The sequence below is a fragment of the Engystomops pustulosus genome, unplaced genomic scaffold, assembly GCF_040894005.1.
Source record: "Engystomops pustulosus unplaced genomic scaffold, aEngPut4.maternal MAT_SCAFFOLD_190, whole genome shotgun sequence".
Taxonomy (NCBI): Eukaryota; Metazoa; Chordata; class Amphibia; order Anura; family Leptodactylidae; genus Engystomops; species Engystomops pustulosus.
In genome coordinates this window covers 163,386-183,208 of record NW_027285070.1, presented here as the reverse complement: position 1 = coordinate 183,208, position 19,823 = coordinate 163,386, and the positions used below count along the sequence as shown (strand labels likewise).

At 53.5% G+C, this 19,823-nt stretch overlaps 1 protein-coding gene across 1 annotated transcript in view; it reads left to right on the top strand.

The window, feature by feature from the left end:
• Nucleotides 1-19,530, top strand: part of LOC140108855 (uncharacterized) — a 41,932-nt gene extending 22,402 nt beyond the window's left edge. The window contains exons 5-6 of the mRNA XM_072131982.1: nucleotides 12,535-12,599; nucleotides 13,184-19,530. Coding sequence (XP_071988083.1) covers nucleotides 16,888-18,099 — 1,212 coding nt within the window. The 5' untranslated portion in view covers nucleotides 12,535-12,599; nucleotides 13,184-16,887 and the 3' untranslated portion in view covers nucleotides 18,100-19,530. The remainder of the gene's footprint in view (nucleotides 1-12,534; nucleotides 12,600-13,183) is intronic.
• Nucleotides 19,531-19,823: the final 293 nt, after the last annotated feature.

Genomic DNA, 19,823 nt, shown 5'->3' with positions numbered 1-19,823 from the left:
GACGTGGCGCCTCGTCCTCCTTCCTGATGGATCCTGGTGTTCTCCTGTGTGGGACGTGGCGCCTCGTCCTCCTTCCTGATGGATCCTGGTGTTCTCCTGTGTGGGACGTGGCGCCTCGTCCTCCTTCCTGATGGATCCTGGTGTTCTCCTGTGGGGGACGTGGCGCCTCGTCCTCCTTCCTGATGGATCCTGGTGTTCTCCTGTGGGGGACGTGGCGCCTCGTCCTCCTTCCTGATGGATCCTGGTGTTCTCCTGTGGGGGACGTGGCGCCCCTCCTCCTTCCTGATGGATCCTGGTGTTCTCCTGTGGGGGACGTGGCGCCTCGTCCTCCTTCCTGATGGATCCTGGTGTTCTCCTGTGTAAGACCTGGCGCCTCGTCCCTCCTTCGTGATGTATCCTGGTGTTCTCCTGTGTGGGACGTGGCGCCTCGTCCTCCTTCCTGATGGATCCTGGTGTTCTCCTGTGTGGGACGTGGCGCCTCGTCCTCCTTCCTGATGGATCCTGGTGTTCTCCTGTGTAAGACCTGGCGCCTCGTCCCTCCTTCCTGATGGATCCTGGTGTTCTCCTGTGTGGGACGTGGCGCCTCGTCCTCCTTCCTGATGGATCCTGGTGTTCTCCTGTGTACACGTGGCGCCTCGTCCTCCTTCCTGATGGATCCTGGTGTTCTCCTGTGTGGGACGTGGCGCCTCGTCCTCCTTCCTGATGGATCCTGGTGTTCTCCTGTGGGGGACGTGGTGCCTCGTCCCTCCTTCCTGATGGATCCTGGTGTTCTCCTGTGTGGGACGTGGCGCATCGTCCTCCTTCCTGATCGATCCTTGTGTTCTCCTGTGTAAGATGTGGCGCCTCGTCCTCCTTCCTGATGGATCCTGGTGTTCTCCTGTGGGGGACGTGGCGCCTCGTCCTCCTTCCTGATGGATCCTGGTGTTCTCCTGTGGGGGACGTGGCGCCTCGTCCCTCCTTCCTGATGGATCCTGGTGTTCTCCTGTGTAAGACGTGGCGCCTCGTCCCTGCTTCCTGATGGATCCTGGTGTTCTCCTGTGGGGGACGTGGCGCCTCGTCCTCCTTCCTGATGGATCCTGGTGTTCTCCTGTGGGGGACGTGGCGCCTCGTCCTCCTTCCTGATGGATCCTGGTGTTCTCCTGTGTAAGACGTGGCGCCTCGTCCCTCCTTCCTGATGGATCCTGGTGTTCTCCTGTGTAAGACGTGGCGCCTCGTCCCTCCTTCCTGATGGATCCTGGTGTTCTCCTGTGTGGGACATGGCGCCTCGTCCTCCTTCCTGATGGATCCTGGTGTTCTCCTGTGTGGGACGTGGCGCCTCGTCCTCCTTCCTGATGGATCTTGGTGTTCTCCTGTGGCGGACGTGGCGCCTCGTCCTCCTTCCTGATGGATCCTGGTGTTCTCCTGTGGGGGACGTGGCGCCCCTCCTCCTTCCTGATGGATCCTGGTGTTCTCCTGTGGGGGACGTGGCGCCTCGTCCTCCTTCCTGATGGATCCTGGTGTTCTCCTGTGTGGGACATGGCGCCTCGTCCTCCTTCCTGATGGATCCTGGTGTTCTCCTGTGTAAGACGTGGCGCCTCGTCCTCCTTTCTGATGGATCCTGGTGTTCTCCTGTGGGGGACGTGGCGCCTCGTCCTCCTTCCTGATGGATCCTGGTGTTCTCCTGTGTGGGACGTGGCGCCTCGTCCTCCTTCCTGATGGATCCTGGTGTTCTCCTGTGGGGGACTTGGCGCCTCGTCCTCCTTCCTGATGGATCCTGGTTTTCTCCTGTGGGGGACGTGGCGCCTCGTCCTCCTTCCTGATGGATCCTGGTGTTCTCCTGTGGGGGACGTGGCGCCTCGTCCTCCTTCCTGATGGATCCTGGTGTTCTCCTGTGTAAGACGTGGCGCCTCGTCCTCCTTTCTGATGGATCCTGGTGTTCTCCTGTGGGGGACGTGGCACCTCGTCCTCCTTCCTGATGGATCCTGGTGTTCTCCTGTGGGGGACGTGGCGCCCCTCCTCCTTCCTGATGGATCCTGGTGTTCTCCTGTGTGGGACATGGCGCCTCGTCCTCCTTCTTGATGGATCCTGGTGTTCTCCTGTGTAAGACGTGGCGCCTCGTCCCTCCTTCCTGATGGATCCTGGTGTTCTCCTGTGTAAGACGTGGCGCCTCGTCCCTGCTTCCTGATGGATCCTGGTGTTCTCATGTGGGGGACGTGGCGCCTCGTCCTCCTTCCTGATGGATCCTGGTGTTCTCCTGTGGGGGACGTGGCGCCTCGTCCTCCTTCCTGATGGATCCTGGTGTCCTCCTGTGTAAGACGTGGCGCCTCGTCCCTCCTTCCTGATGGATCCTGGTGTTCTCCTGTGTAAGACGTGGCGCCTCGTCCCTGCTTCCTGATGGATCCTGGTGTTCTCCTGTGGGGGACGTGGCACCTCGTCCTCCTTCCTGATGGATCCTGGTGTTCTCCTGTGTGGGACGTGGCGCCTCGTTCCTCCTTCCTGATGGATCCTGGTGTTCTCCTGTGTAAGACGTGGCGCCTCGTCCCTCCTTCCTGATGGATCCTGGTGTTCTCCTGTGTAAGACGTGGCGCCTCGTCCCTCCTTCCTGATGGATCCTGGTGTTCTCCTGTGTGGGACATGGCGCCTCGTCCTCCTTCCTGATGGATCCTGGTGTTCTCCTGTGGCGGACGTGGCGCCTCGTCCTCCTTCCTGATGGATCCTGGTGTTCTCCTTTGGGGGACGTGGCGCCCCTCCTCCTTCCTGATGGATCCTGGTGTTCTCCTGTGTGGGACGTGGCGCCTCGTCCTCCTTCCTGATGGATCCTGGTGTTCTCCTGTGGGGGACGTGGCGCCCCTCCTCCTTCCTGATGGATCTTGGTGTTCTCCTGTGGGGGACGTGGCGCCTCGTCCTCCTTCCTGATGGATCCTCGTGTTCTCCTGTGTAAGACGTGGCGCCTCGTCCTCCTTCCTGATGGATCCTGGTGTTCTCCTGTGGGGGACGTGGCGCCTCGTCCTCCTTCCTGATGGATCCTCGTGTTCTCCTGTGTAAGACGTGGCGCCTCGTCCTCCTTCCTGATGGATCCTGGTGTTCTCCTGTGGGGGACGTGGCGCCTCGTCCCTCCTTCCTGATGGATCCTGGTGTTCTCCTGTGTAAGACGTGGCGCCTCGTCCCTGCTTCCTGATGGATCCTGGTGTTCTCCTGTGGGGGACGTGGCGCCTCGTCCTCCTTCCTGATGGATCCTGGTGTTCTCCTGTGGGGGACGTGGCGCCTCGTCCTCCTTTCTGATGGATCCTGGTGTTCTCCTGTGTAAGACGTGGCGCCTCGTCCCTCCTTCCTGATGGATCCTGGTGTTCTCCTGTGTAAGACGTGGCGCCTCGTCCCTCCTTCCTGATGGATCCTGGTGTTCTCCTGTGTGGGACATGGCGCCTCGTCCTCCTTCCTGATGGATCCTGGTGTTCTCCTGTGTGGGACGTGGCGCCTCGTCCTCCTTCCTGATGGATCTTGGTGTTCTCCTGTGGCGGACGTGGCGCCTCGTCCTCCTTCCTGATGGATCCTGGTGTTCTCCTGTGGGGGACGTGGCGCCCCTCCTCCTTCCTGATGGATCCTGGTGTTCTCCTGTGGGGGACGTGGCGCCTCGTCCTCCTTCCTGATGGATCCTGGTGTTCTCCTGTGTGGGACATGGCGCCTCGTCCTCCTTCCTGATGGATCCTGGTGTTCTCCTGTGTAAGACGTGGCGCCTCGTCCTCCTTCCTGATGGATCCTGGTGTTCTCCTGTGGGGGACTTGGCGCCTCGTCCTCCTTCCTGATGGATCCTGGTTTTCTCCTGTGGGGGACGTGGCGCCTCGTCCTCCTTCCTGATGGATCCTGGTGTTCTCCTGTGGGGGACGTGGCGCCTCGTCCTCCTTCCTGATGGATCCTGGTGTTCTCCTGTGTAAGACGTGGCGCCTCGTCCTCCTTTCTGATGGATCCTGGTGTTCTCCTGTGGGGGACGTGGCACCTCGTCCTCCTTCCTGATGGATCCTGGTGTTCTCCTGTGGGGGACGTGGCGCCCCTCCTCCTTCCTGATGGATCCTGGTGTTCTCCTGTGTGGGACATGGTGCCTCGTCCTCCTTCTTGATGGATCCTGGTGTTCTCCTGTGTAAGACGTGGCGCCTCGTCCCTCCTTCCTGATGGATCCTGGTGTTCTCCTGTGTAAGACGTGGCGCCTCGTCCCTGCTTCCTGATGGATCCTGGTGTTCTCATGTGGGGGACGTGGCGCCTCGTCCTCCTTCCTGATGGATCCTGGTGTTCTCCTGTGGGGGACGTGGCGCCTCGTCCTCCTTCCTGATGGATCCTGGTGTTCTCCTGTGTAAGACGTGGCGCCTCGTCCCTCCTTCCTGATGGATCCTGGTGTTCTCCTGTGTAAGACGTGGCGCCTCGTCCCTGCTTCCTGATGGATCCTGGTGTTCTCCTGTGGGGGACGTGGCACCTCGTCCTCCTTCCTGATGGATCCTGGTGTTCTCCTGTGTGGGACGTGGCGCCTCGTTCCTCCTTCCTGATGGATCCTGGTGTTCTCCTGTGTAAGACGTGGCGCCTCGTCCCTCCTTCCTGATGGATCCTGGTGTTCTCCTGTGTAAGACGTGGCGCCTCGTCCCTCCTTCCTGATGGATCCTGGTGTTCTCCTGTGTGGGACATGGCGCCTCGTCCTCCTTCCTGATGGATCCTGGTGTTCTCCTGTGGCGGACGTGGCGCCTCGTCCTCCTTCCTGATGGATCCTGGTGTTCTCCTTTGGGGGACGTGGCGCCCCTCCTCCTTCCTGATGGATCCTGGTGTTCTCCTGTGTGGGACGTGGCGCCTCGTCCTCCTTCCTGATGGATCCTGGTGTTCTCCTGTGGGGGACGTGGCGCCCCTCCTCCTTCCTGATGGATCTTGGTGTTCTCCTGTGGGGGACGTGGCGCCTCGTCCTCCTTCCTGATGGATCCTCGTGTTCTCCTGTGTAAGACGTGGCGCCTCGTCCTCCTTCCTGATGGATCCTGGTGTTCTCCTGTGGGGGACGTGGCGCCTCGTCCTCCTTCCTGATGGATCCTCGTGTTCTCCTGTGTAAGACGTGGCGCCTCGTCCTCCTTCCTGATGGATCCTGGTGTTCTCCTGTGTGGGACGTGGCGCCTCGTCCTCCTTCCTGATGGATCCTGGTGTTCTCCTGTGTGGGACGTGGCGCCTCGTCCTCCTTCCTGATGGATCCTGGTGTTCTCCTGTGGGGGACGTGGCGCCTCGTCCTCCTTCCTGATGGATCCTGGTGTTCTCCTGTATAAGACATGGCGCCTCGTCCTCCTTCCTGATGGATCCTGGTGTTCTCCTGTGGGGGACGTGGCGCCTCGTCCTCCTTTGTCCTGCACAGTCCAAGAGGAATAATAACCCTCATCCTTACACTGATGTTACACTGCACATCCGGGGGATGGAGGATGTTACACTGTATATTCCGTACATATAGAGTGTATACAGGACGGTGGGGGGGGGTGTATTCTGTACATATAGAGTGTATACAGGACGGGGGGGGGTGTATTCTGTACATATAGAGTGTATACAGGACGGGGGGGTGTATTCTGTATATATAGAGTGTATACAGGACGGGGGGGTGTATTCTGTATATATAGAGTGTATACAGGACGGGGGGGTGTATTCTGTACATATAGAGTGTATACAGGACGGGGGGGGTGTATTCTGTATATATAGAGTGTATACAGGACGGGGGGGTGTATTCTGTACATATAGAGTGTATACAGGACGGGGGGGGGTGTATTCTGTACATATAGAGTGTATACAGGACGGGGGGGTGTATTCTGTATATATAGAGTGTATACAGGACGGGGGGGTGTATTCTGTACATATAGAGTGTATACAGGACGGGGGGGGGGTGTATTCTGTATATATAGAGTGTATACAGGACGGGGGGGGGGTGTATTCGGTATATATAGAGTGTATACAGGGGGGGGTGTATTCTGTATATATAGAGTGTATACAGGACGGGGGGTGTATTCTGTACATATAGAGTGTATACAGGACGGGGGGGGGCGTATTCTGTACATATAGAGTGTATACAGGACGGGGGGGGTGTATTCTGTACATATAGAGTGTATACAGGACGGGGGGGGTGTATTCTGTATATATAGAGTGTATACAGGACGGGGGGTGTATTCTGTACATATAGAGTGTATACAGGACGGGGGGGGTGTATTCTGTACATATAGAGTGTATACAGGACGGGGGGGTGTATTCTGTACATATAGAGTGTATACAGGACGGGGGGGGGTGTATTCTGTACATATAGAGTGTATACAGGACGGGGGGGGTGTATTCTGTATATATAGAGTGTATACAGGACGGGGGGTGTATTCTGTACATATAGAGTGTATACAGGGGGGGGTGTATTCTGTACATATAGAGTGTATACAGGACGGGGGGGTGTATTCTGTACATATAGAGTGTATACAGGACGGGGGGGGGGGGTGTATTCGGTATATATAGAGTGTATACAGGGGGGGGTGTATTCTGTATATATAGAGTGTATACAGGACGGGGGGGTGTATTCTGTATATATAGAGTGTATACAGGACGGGGGGGTGTATTCTGTACATATAGAGTGTATACAGGACGGGGGGGGGGGTGTATTCGGTATATATAGAGTGTATACAGGGGGGGGTGTATTCTGTATATATAGAGTGTATACAGGACGGGGGGTGTATTCTGTACATATAGAGTGTATACAGGACGGGGGGGGCGTATTCTGTACATATAGAGTGTATACAGGACGGGGGGGGTGTATTCTGTACATATAGAGTGTATACAGGACGGGGGGGGGTGTATTCTGTATATATAGAGTGTATACAGGACGGGGGGTGTATTCTGTACATATAGAGTGTATACAGGACGGGGGGGGGTGTATTCTGTACATATAGAGTGTATACAGGACGGGGGGGTGTATTCTGTACATATAGAGTGTATACAGGACGGGGGGGGGTGTATTCTGTACATATAGAGTGTATACAGGACGGGGGGGTGTATTCTGTACATATAGAGTGTATACAGGACGGGGGGGTGTATTCTGTACATATAGAGTGTATACAGGGGGGGGTGTATTCTGTACATATAGAGTGTATACAGGACGGGGGGGGTGTATTCTGTATATATAGAGTGTATACAGGACGGGGGGTGTATTCTGTACATATAGAGTGTATACAGGACGGGGGGGGGTGTATTCTGTACATATAGAGTGTATACAGGACGGGGGGGTGTATTCTGTACATATAGAGTGTATACAGGACGGGGGGGTGTATTCTGTATATATAGAGTGTATACAGGACGGGGGGGGTGTATTCTGTATATATAGAGTGTATACAGGACGGGGGGGGTGTATTCTGTATATATAGAGTGTATACAGGACGGGGGGTGTATTCTGTACATATAGAGTGTATACAGGACGGGGGGGGGGTGTATTCTGTACATATAGAGTGTATACAGGACGGGGGGGGTGTATTCTGTATATATAGAGTGTATACAGGGGGGGGTGTATTCTGTATATATAGAGTGTATACAGTGGGGGGTGTATTCTGTACATATAGAGTGTATACAGGACGGGGGGTGTATTCTGTACATATAGAGTGTATACAGGACGGGGGGGGTGTATTCTGTACATATAGAGTGTATACAGGACGGGGGGGTGTATTCTGTATATATAGAGTGTATACAGGACGGGGGGGGGGTGTATTCTGTATATATAGAGTGTATACAGGACGGGGGGGGTGTATTCTGTACATATAGAGTGTATACAGGACGGGGGGTGTATTCTGTACATATAGAGTGTATACAGGACGGGGGGGGGTGTATTCTGTACATATAGAGTGTATACAGGACGGGGGGGGGGTGTATTCTGTACATATAGAGTGTATACAGGACGGGGGGGTGTATTCTGTACATATAGAGTGTATACAGGACGGGGGGGGTGTATTCTGTACATATAGAGTGTATACAGGACGGGGGGGTGTATTCTGTATATATAGAGTGTATACAGGACGGGGGGGGGGTGTATTCTGTATATATAGAGTGTATACAGGACGGGGGGGGTGTATTCTGTACATATAGAGTGTATACAGGACGGGGGGTGTATTCTGTACATATAGAGTGTATACAGGACGGGGGGGTGTATTCTGTACATATAGAGTGTATACAGGACGGGGGGGGTGTATTCTGTACATATAGAGTGTATACAGGACGGGGGGTGTATTCTGTACATATAGAGTGTATACAGGACGGGGGGGGTGTATTCTGTACATATAGATTGTATACAGGACGGGGGGGGGTGTATTCTGTATATATAGAGTGTATACAGGGGGGGGTGTATTCTGTATATATAGAGTGTATACAGTGGGGGGTGTATTCTGTACATATAGAGTGTATACAGGACGGGGGGTGTATTCTGTATATATAGAGTGTATACAGGACGGGGGGGGGTGTATTCTGTACATATAGAGTGTATACAGGACGGGGGGGGGGTGTATTCTGTACATATAGAGTGTATACAGGACGGGGGGTGTATTCTGTACATATAGAGTGTATACAGGACGGGGGGGGGTGTATTCTGTACATATAGAGTGTATACAGGACGGGGGGGTGTATTCTGTACATATAGAGTGTATACAGGACGGGGGGGTGTATTCTGTATATATAGAGTGTATACAGGACGGGGGGGTGTATTCTGTACATATAGAGTGTATACAGGGGGGGTGTATTCTGTATATATAGAGTGTATACAGGACGGGGGGGGTGTATTCTGTACATATAGAGTGTATACAGGACGGGGGGGTGTATTCTGTACATATAGAGTGTATACAGGACGGGGGGGGGTGTATTCTGTATATATAGAGTGTATACAGGGGGGGGTGTATTCTGTACATATAGAGTGTATACAGGACGGGGGGGTGTATTCTGTACATATAGAGTGTATACAGGACGGGGGGGTGTATTCTGTACATATAGAGTGTATACAGGACGGGGGGGTGTATTCTGTATATATAGAGTGTATACAGGGGGGGGTGTATTCTGTATATATAGAGTGTATACAGTGGGGGGTGTATTCTGTACATATAGAGTGTATACAGGACGGGGGGGTGTATTCTGTACATATAGAGTGTATACAGGACGGGGGGGGGTGTATTCTGTATATATAGAGTGTATACAGGGGGGGGTGTATTCTGTATATATAGAGTGTATACAGTGGGGGGTGTATTCTGTACATATAGAGTGTATACAGTGGGGGGTGTATTCTGTACATATAGAGTGTATACAGGACGGGGGGGGTGTATTCTGTACATATAGAGTGTATACAGGACGGGGGGGTGTATTCTGTATATATAGAGTGTATACAGGACGGGGGGGGGGGTGTATTCTGTATATATAGAGTGTATACAGGACGGGGGGGGTGTATTCTGTACATATAGAGTGTATACAGGACGGGGGGGGTGTATTCTGTATATATAGAGTGTATACAGGACGGGGGGGGGGTGTATTCTGTATATATAGAGTGTATACAGTGGGGGGTGTATTCTGTACATATAGAGTGTATACAGGACGGGGGGGGGTGTATTCTGTATATATAGAGTGTATACAGGACGGGGGGGGGTGTATTCTGTACATATAGAGTGTATACAGGGGGGGTGTATTCTGTATATATAGAGTGTATACAGTGGGGGGTGTATTCTGTACATATAGAGTGTATACAGGGGGGGTGTATTCTGTATATATAGAGTGTATACAGGGGGGGGTGTATTCTGTATATATAGAGTGTATACAGGACGGGGGGGGGGGTGTATTCTGTATATATAGAGTGTATACAGGGGGGGGTGTATTCTGTATATATAGAGTGTATACAGTGGGGGGTGTATTCTGTACATATAGAGTGTATACAGGGGGGGTGTATTCTGTATATATAGAGTGTATACAGGGGGGGGTGTATTCTGTATATATAGAGTGTATACAGGACGGGGGGGGGGGTGTATTCTGTATATATAGAGTGTATACAGGGGGGGGTGTATTCTGTACATATAGAGTGTATACAGTGGGGGGTGTATTCTGTACATATAGAGTGTATACAGGGGGGGGTGTATTCTGTATATATAGAGTGTATACAGGACGGGGGGGGGGGTGTATTCTGTATATATAGAGTGTATACAGGGGGGGGTGTATTCTGTATATATAGAGTGTATACAGTGGGGGGTGTATTCTGTACATATAGAGTGTATACAGGGGGGGTGTATTCTGTATATATAGAGTGTATACAGGGGGGGGTGTATTCTGTACATATAGAGTGTATACAGGGGGGGGTGTATTCTGTATATATAGAGTGTATACAGGGGGGGGTGTATTCTGTATATATAGAGTGTATACAGGGGGGGTGTATTCTGTATATATAGAGTGTATACAGGGGGGGGTGTATTCTGTACATATAGAGTGTATACAGGACGGGGGGGGTGTATTCTGTACATATAGAGTGTATACAGGACGGGGGGGGTGTATTCTGTACATATAGAGTGTATACAGGACGGGGGGGGGGTGTATTCTGTACATATAGAGTGTATACAGGGGGGGGGTGTATTCTGTACATATAGAGTGTATACAGGACGGGGGGGGGTGTATTCTGTATATATAGAGTGTATACAGGGGGGGGTGTATTCTGTATATATAGAGTGTATACAGTGGGGGGTGTATTCTGTACATATAGAGTGTATACAGGGGGGGTGTATTCTGTATATATAGAGTGTATACAGTGGGGGGTGTATTCTGTACATATAGAGTGTATACAGGGGGGGTGTATTCTGTATATATAGAGTGTATACAGTGGGGGGTGTATTCTGTACATATGGGGCCACATTTATCACTTGTTTTTTCTGTTGTTTTTGCGCCTTTTCGTTTAGGCGCACCGTTTTTGCGCCATTTTTGCGATTAAACGTCAAATTAGCCGCGCAGCAAAAATAACCACCTTTCCCTCATCTATCGTTCAATTCCAGATGTTTTGCTGCTCCTAATGATATTCATCACTTGCGACTTTTGCATTTAGGCGCAAAAACGGGCGCAAAAACACTCCAGCCCGAAGGTGGCGTTATCTGAGAGGAAAGCACTGAGCCCCTTTGCAGAACAGCTCATTTCTAGCAGCAAAGCTCAGCCAGACACTAGAAGAGATAATAGATACATTAGATACATTGCAGACACTAGAACATATAATAGATACATTAGATACACTGCAGACACTAGAACATATAATAGATACATGAGATACTCTGCAGACACTAGAACATATAATAGATACATTAGATACATTACAGACACTAGAACATATAATAGATACATTAGATACATTACAGACAGGAGCTGCAGACTATTTACAGTTCATCACCTTCTATTTACAAAATATTCTGCAAAACCTGAGCTCAAAAGAGCAAGAGAGAAGAGAACTTTGCACAAGTTTGCAGAAACGACATACAAGTGTCCCCCATGTAATTCTGCACAGTGTCTGAGGGGGATATTGTGCAGAATTACAGGGGTGCAGCAGGAGACCAGCACTGGGGGATCCCCTCCAGGAGAAGCCCCTGCTGAGGAGGTCACTGGGTGCTGGGTGTCACACACCTGGGTGCTGCTGTGAGTGTTATCTTCATTCTGGGCTGTGGGAGAAGCAGAGAGGAGCTTGTAGCAGGATCACATGTAACTGCCTGAATCTAACATTGCGCCTAAACTGCGCCTAAACTGAAGTGATTAATAAGAGGCAGAAAATATACTTATCACAGATGGTTGTAGCTTGTGATAATTCTAGCAAAACAGTGCGCCCGAATTTAGGCGCAACTACTACACTTAGGCGCACAAAAGTAATAACTGTGGCCCATAGAGTGTATACAGGACGGGGGGGTGTATTCTGTACATATAGAGTGTATACAGGACGGGGGGGGTGTATTCTGTACATATAGAGTGTATACAGGACGGGGGGGTGTATTCTGTACATATAGAGTGTATACAGGACGGGGGGTGTATTCTGTACATATAGAGTGTATACAGGGGGGGTGTATTCTGTATATATAGAGTGTATACAGTGGGGGGTGTATTCTGTACATATAGAGTGTATACAGGACGGGGGGGTGTATTCTGTACATATAGAGTGTATACAGGACGGGGGGGGTGTATTCTGTACATATAGAGTGTATACAGGACGGGGGGGTGTATTCTGTATATATAGAGTGTATACAGGACGGGGGGGTGTATTCTGTACATATAGAGTGTATACAGGACGGGGGGGTGTATTCTGTACATATAGAGTGTATACAGGAGGGGGGGTGTATTCTGTACATATAGAGTGTATACAGGACCGGGGGGGGGGGGTGGATGCCGATCCCCGGCCTTGGTTTATTATTGTGATATAAAGGACGGGCGCAATGATTTTCCTCCATTTGGGTGTAATTATATGTGTCCCCTCCCCCGATGCCCCCTGCACCCCTGGATGGACCCAGAATAAATGATCATTTACCTCTGACCTTTTAGGAGATCCCGGAGCCAATGAAGAGCAAGAGATGAGCAAATTATAGCAGTCACTCCACAGACAAACAGTGAGTACAGCACCATCATTCAATGTGCCGGGCCCCCCTGCCTGCCCCCCTAGTGTGCCGGGCCCCCCTGCCTGCCCCCTTAGTGTGCCGGGCCCCCCTGCCTGCTCCCATAGTGTGCCGGGCCCCCCTGCCTCCTCCCATAGTGTGCCAGGCCCCCCTGCCTGCCCCCCTAGTGTGCCGGGCCCCCCTGCCTGCTCCCATAGTGTGCCGGGCCCCCCTGCCTGCTCCCATAGTGTGCCGGGCCCCCCTGCCTGCTCCCATAGTGTGCCGGGCCCCCCTGCCTGCTCCCATAGTGTGCCGGGCCCCCCTGCCTGCCCCCCTAGTGTGCCAGGTTCCCCTGCCTGCCCCCCTAGTGTGCCGGGCCCCCCTGCCTGCCCCCCTCGTGTGCCGGGCCCCCCTGCCTGCCCCCATAGTGTGCCGGGCCCCCTGCCTGCCCCCCTAGTGTGCCAGGTTCCCCTGCCTGCCCCCCTAGTGTGCCGGGCCCCCCTGCCTGCCCCCCTCGTGTGCCGGGCCCCCCTGCCTGCCCCCATAGTGTGCCGGGCCCCCCTGCCTGCCCCCCTAATAATTTGTTTGTTTTCCTGCAGGTTCCTGACTGGTCTTGGACTCGCTGTCATAGTGTTTACCTTCGCTCTTAAGGACTTTCACAATTTTATTATCTACATAAATTTTTTTATATTTTTAATATTTTGATGAATATCACAGGTCTACACTATAGCACACAGGGGAGACGTCATGTGGCCTAATAAGTGCACTGCATAGGATGCGGAGCCCTGGCGCCTGGTGCACGTCCCACTGGGGATGCCCCCTCCATCTGCCATGTCGCTCCTCTGTGGGGACGCCCCTCCTCCTCTGTGTGTATGCCCCTCCTCCTCTGTGTGTGTATGCCCCTCCTCCTCTGTGTGTGTATGCCCCTCCTCCTCTGTGTGTGTATGCCCCTCCTCCTCTGTGTGTATGCCCCTCCTCCTCTGTGTGTATGCCCCTCCTCCTCTGTGTATGCCCCTCCTCCTCTGTGAGGACGCCCCTCCTCCTCTGAGAGGACGCCCCTCCTTTATGACCCTCCTGTGTGTATGCCCCTCATCCTCTGTGTGTATGCCCCTCCTCCTCTGTGAGGATGACCCTCCTCCTCTGTGTGTATGCCCCTCCTCCTCTGTGAGGATGCCCCTCCTCCTCTGTGTGTATGCCCTCCTCCTCTGTGTGTATGCCCCTCCTCCTCTGTGTGTATGCCCCTCCTCCTCCTCTGTGTGTATGCCCCTCCTCCTCTGTGAGGACGCCCCTCCTCTATGACCCTCCTCTGTGAGGATGCCCCTCCTCCTCTGTGAGGATGCCCCTCCTCCTCTGTGGGCGCCCCCACAGAGGAGGAGGGGCCTCACAAGCGAGGGGGCGCTTGCCCCCCCTAGTGTGCCGGGCCTCACAAGGGAGGGGGAGGGCCTCACAAGGGAGGGGGCACCCCCACAGAGGAGGAGGGGCCTCACAAGGGAGGCTCTGTGTCGCTCCTGTTGTTACCTTGTTGCTCCTTCGGCCTGTACCTTATGTGATGATGAATGTTATAGAAAAGATGAGAACAAAATGTATTAAGAACATGAAAGGGGTTTTCCTATGAAGAGAAGATTCTTAAATCTCCTCACACGGTCACATGGAAAGTTTGGGCCCCCCCCCCCCAATAATCTCATTTTTAGTTTGGGATAATGCAGCAGCTTTCAGGGTGATATCTAATAACTGATGGACACAGGAATATTCAGGACTGGACTGTGGTTTATTGTACTTACAGAAAATGTGACAGGTGTAATAGTCTGTGCACCCTCATCATGTGCCGGATGTGACAGGTGTAATAGTCTGTGCACCCTCATCATGTGCCGGATGTGACGGGTGTAATAGTCTGTGCACCCTCATCATGTGCCGGATGTGACGGGTGTAATAGTCTGTGCACCCTTATCATGTGCCGGATGTGACGGGTGTAATAGTCTGTGCACCCTCATCATGTGCCGGATGTGACGGGTGTAATAGTCTGTGCACCCTCATCATGTGCCGGATGTGACAGGTGTAATAGTCTGTGCACCCTCATCATGTGCCGGATGTGACGGGTGTAATAGTCTGTGCACCCTCATCATGTGCCGGATGTGACGGGTGTAATAGTCTGTGCACCCTTATCATGTGCCGGATGTGACGGGTGTAATAGTCTGTGCACCCTCCTCATGTGCCGGATGTGCCGGGTGTAATAGTCTGTGCACCCTCATCATGTGCCGGATGTGACAGGTGTAATAGTCTGTGCACCCTCCTCATGTGCCGGATGTGCCGGGTGTAATAGTCTGTGCACCCTCATCATGTGCCGGATGTGCCGGGTGTAATAGTCTGTGCACCCTCATCATGTGCCGGATGTGACGGGTGTAATAGTCTGTGCACCCTCATCATGTGCCGGATGTGACCGGTGTAATAGTCTGTGCACCCTCATCATGTGCCGGATGTGACGGGTGTAATAGTCTGTGCACCCTCATCATGTGCCGGATGTGACAGGTGTAATAGTCTGTGCACCCTCATCATGTGCCGGATGTGACGGGTGTAATAGTCTGTGCACCCTCATCATGTGCCGGATGTGACGGGTGTAATAGTCTGTGCACCCTCATCATGTGCTGGATGTGACAGGTGTAATAGTCTGTGCACCCTCATCATGTGCCGGATGTGACAGGTGTAATAGTCTGTGCACCCTCCTCATGTGCCGGATGTGACGGGTGTAAGTGTCTGTAATAGATTGAAGAGAAGCTTATGGGAGAGCGATGCCAGAGAAGCCACAGACCCCTCCAGAGACCCGCAGCATCATCCTGCAGCATGTGGTGTCACTGTGCACCGTGAGAAGCTTATGGGAGAGCGATGCCAGAGGAGCCACAGACCCTCCAGAGACCCGCAGCAGCATCATCCTGCAGCAGGTGGTGTCACTGTGCACCGGGAGAAGCTTATGGGAGAGCGATGCCAGAGGAGCCACAGACCCTCCAGAGACCCGCAGCATCATCCTGCAGCATGTGGTGTCACTGTGCACTGTGAGAAGCTTATGGGAGAGCGATGCCAGAGGAGCCACAGACCCCTCCAGAGACGCTGCAGCATCATCCTGCAGCATGTGGTGTCACTGTGCACCGTGAGAAGCTTATGGGAGAGCGATGCCAGAGAAGCCACAGACACCTCCAGAGACCCGCAGCAGCATCGTCCTGCAGCATGTGGGGTCACTGTGCAGCGGGAGAAGCTTATGGGAGAGCGATGCCAGAGGAGCCACAGACCCTCCAGAGACCCGCATCATCGTCCTGCAGCAGGTGGTGTCACTGTGCACCAGGAGAGGCTTATGGGAGAGCGATGCCAGAGAAGCCACAGACCCCTCCAGAGACGCAGCAGCATCATCCTGCAGCAGGTGGTGTCACTGCATCGGGAGAAGCTTATGGGAGAGCGATGCCAGAGGAGCCACAGACCCCTCCAGAGACCCGCAGCAGCATCATCCTGCAGCAGGTGGTGTCACTGTGCACTGTGAGAAGCTTATGGGAGAGCGATGCCAGAGGAGCCACAGACACCTCCAGAGACGCTGCAGCATCATCCTGCAGCAGGTGGTGTCACTGTGCACTGTGAGAAGCTTATGGGAGAGCGATGCCAGAGAAGCCACAGACCCTCCAGAGACCCGCAGCAGCATCATCCTGCAGCAGGGGGTGTCACTGTGCACCGGGAGAAGCTTATGGGAGAGCGATGCCAGAGGAGCCACAGACCCCTCCAGAGACCCGCATCATCGTCCTGCAGCAGGTGGTGTCACTGTGCACCGGGAGAAGCTTATGGGAGAGCGATGCCAGAGGAGCCACAGACCCTCCAGAGACGCAGCAGCATCATCCTGCAGCAGGTGGTGTCACTGTGCACCGGGAGAAGCTTATGGGAGAGCGATGCCAGAGAAGCCACAGACCCTCCAGAGACCCGCATCATCGTCCTGCAGCATGTGGTGTCACTGTGCACCGGGAGAAGCTTATGGGAGAGCGATGCCAGAGGAGCCACAGACCCCTCCAGAGACCCGCAGCAGCATCATCCTGCAGCAGGTGGTGTCACTGTGCACCGTGAGAAGCTTATGGGAGAGCGATGCCAGAGGAGCCACAGACCCCTCCAGAGACGCTGCAGCATCATCCTGCAGCAGGTGGTGTCACTGTGCACCGTGAGAAGCTTATGGGAGAGCGATGCCAGAGGAGCCACAGACCCCTCCAGAGACGCTGCAGCATCATCCTGCAGCAGGTGGTGTCACTGTGCACCGTGAGAAGCTTATGGGAGAGCGATGCCAGAGGAGCCACAGACCCCTCCAAAGACCCGCAGCAGCATCATCCTGCAGCAGGTGGTGTCACTGTGCACCGTGAGAAGCTTATGGGAGAGCGATGCCAGAGGAGCCACAGACCCCTCCAAAGACCCGCAGCATCGTCCTGCAGCAGGTGGTGTCACTGTGCACCGGGAGAAGCTTATGGGAGAGCGATGCCAGAGGAGACACAGACCCCTCCAGAGACCCGCAGCAGCATCATCCTGCAGCATGTGGGGTCACTGTGCAGCGGGAGAAGCTTATGGGAGAGCGATGCCAGAGGAGCCACAGACCCCTCCAGAGACCCGCAGCAGCATCATCCTGCAGCATGTGGGGTCACTGTGCACCGGGAGAAGCTTATGGGAGAGCGATGCCAGAGGAGACACAGACCCCTCCAGAGACCCGCAGCAGCATCATCCTGCAGCATGTGGGGTCACTGTGCACCGGGAGAAGCTTATGGGAGAGCGATGCCAGAGGAGCCACAGACCCCTCCAGAGACCCGCAGCAGCATCATCCTGCAGCATGTGGGGTCACTGTGCACCGGGAGAAGCTTATGGGAGAGCGATGCCAGAGAAGCCACAGACCCCTCCAGAGACCCGCAGCAGCATCGTCCTGCAGCAGGTGGTGTCACTGTGCACCAGGAGAGGCTTATGGGAGAGCGATGCCAGAGGAGCCACAGACCCTCCAGAGACCCGCAGCAGCATCATCCTGCAGCAGGTGGTGTCACTGTGCACCAGGAGAGGCTTATGGGAGAGCGATGCCAGAGGAGCCACAGACCCTCCAGAGACGCAGCAGCACCATCCTGCAGCAGGTGGTGTCACTGTGCACCGGGAGAAGCTTATGGGAGAGCGATGCCAGAGGAGACACAGACCCCTCCAGAGACCCGCAGCAGCATCATCCTGCAGCATGTGGGGTCACTGTGCACCGGGAGAAGCTTATGGGAGAGCGATGCCAGAGAAGCCACAGACCCCTCCAGAGACCCGCAGCATCATCCTGCAGCAGGTGGTGTCACTGTGCACCGTGAGAAGCTTATGGGAGAGCGATGCCAGAGGAGCCACAGACCCCTCCAGAGACCCGCAGCATCATCCTGCAGCAGGTGGTGTCACTGTGCACCGTGAGAAGCTTATGGGAGAGCGATGCCAGAGAAGCCACACACAGAGGCGCCTGAGGGTTGCAGAAGAAGGTCCTGTGCACTGATGAGACAAAGATTGAGTTGTTTGGTCATACAAAAAGGTGTTGTACATAGCGGCCAAAAAACCCAGCAAGAAAACCACTTGCTGCCCCCTGTAAGATTTGGTGGAGGTCCCAGCATGCTTTGGGGCTGTGGCCAGTGTTGCGGGTGGCAGGGATTCCTCTCAGTATCAGCAGATCCTTGAGAATAATGTTCAGGAATCGGTGGCGGAGCTGAAGTTATTCCGGGGATGGATATTTCAGCAAGACAATGATCCAAATCTCCCCCCGGGCGTCATGCGGAGGAACAGTGACCCCCAGTCCCCAGACCTGAAGATCATGGAACATCTGTGGGATGAAGCTCTGTCCCTGCTCGGCCACCAGCAAACTTACCTGAACTGGAGAAATCCCTTCATCCAGGAAAAGCTACAGGAGGCACAAGGAGGATCTACCAAATATTAGGTCTCTCCTGTGTGGAGGGGCCCAGACTTTATCATCTGTCACATTCCACATTTTCTGTCAGCTGCTAAACTACAAATGATTAAGATTAATAGGGGGGCCCCAACTTTTTCATATGACTGTAGTTACATAAAGACAATCCACGGAAGGGGATAACGCGTTCCCTAATTCACTGTGAAATTCCGTATTTTTGTTATATTCCAGCCTGTCTCTATCAGTCCTGGTGTATACAATTTTGGTTACCCCAGGATCCGACTATGGTCGAGCCAAACAGATTCTTCTCAGTAATAGCTTCTCCTGTCTGCACACTGCAGAGTCTCTGCCCCTCCCCCGGCATAACAAGACCAGCTCAGGTACAGGCACTTCCTGCCAGCAAGAAGAGTGTAGAGAATTACATTGCAAGCTACAGATAAGGTCTTTATCCAGGGGCAAGGAGGCACTCTGTGTTATATCTCTGATGTAGCAGAGCTGGCTGTACCATTGTGTGTAATATGCATCTCACGGATCTCATAATCTCTTTCTATGTGTTAGATACTAGTGTAGCTAAATAAAAGTGTATATAACCCTGTACCCTGACCATCTAAGCACATTGTCAGCACAGAGGGACCATGAAGTGTCCACTCAGGGAGTCTCCGCTCACACTCTGGGAACTCACACCGACCATCACTGAGTGTTATTGGTGTTTAGCTCCTATTACTCTGAGTAACATTGTACAGTAAGGGGTTAAAATGATCTGTATTGTGTGACATCACTGGGGGTGGAAATTTGAGAATTTTTTTTTCATGGGAAAACCCTTTTAAGCAAGAAAAAGTATTTATTGTATAGGGCCCCCACACACTGCCCCCCCCTGTGTCCTGAGGCTCCTGGTGCCATTATCTGTATTATGTGATATTTATGTGTTTTATAACATTTCGTTTTTTTTTTATGCTTTATCAATGTATTTCTGCCTTTGTTGCTCCCAAAGGGCAGGGGGGGGGGGGCAGGAAAATTGTGTTTTATTAAAGGGATCATTTGTACTTTTTGTGTCATTTCACTGGATGCGTATAATGTGTAGAGACTGCGGGCCTTATGTCCTTATCAGGGGCGGCATCTTCTAATCCCCTTAAGGTCCGCTTGGTCACCGTCTCCTGGCACTGCGGGTCTCGCCGTCTCCTGGCACTGCGGGTCTCGCCGTCTCCTGGCACTGCGGGTCTCGGCGGCTCCTGGCACTGCGGGTCTCGCCGTCTCCTGGCACTGCGGGTCTCGCCGTCTCCTGGCACTGCGGGTCTCGGCGGCTCCTGGCACTGCGGGTC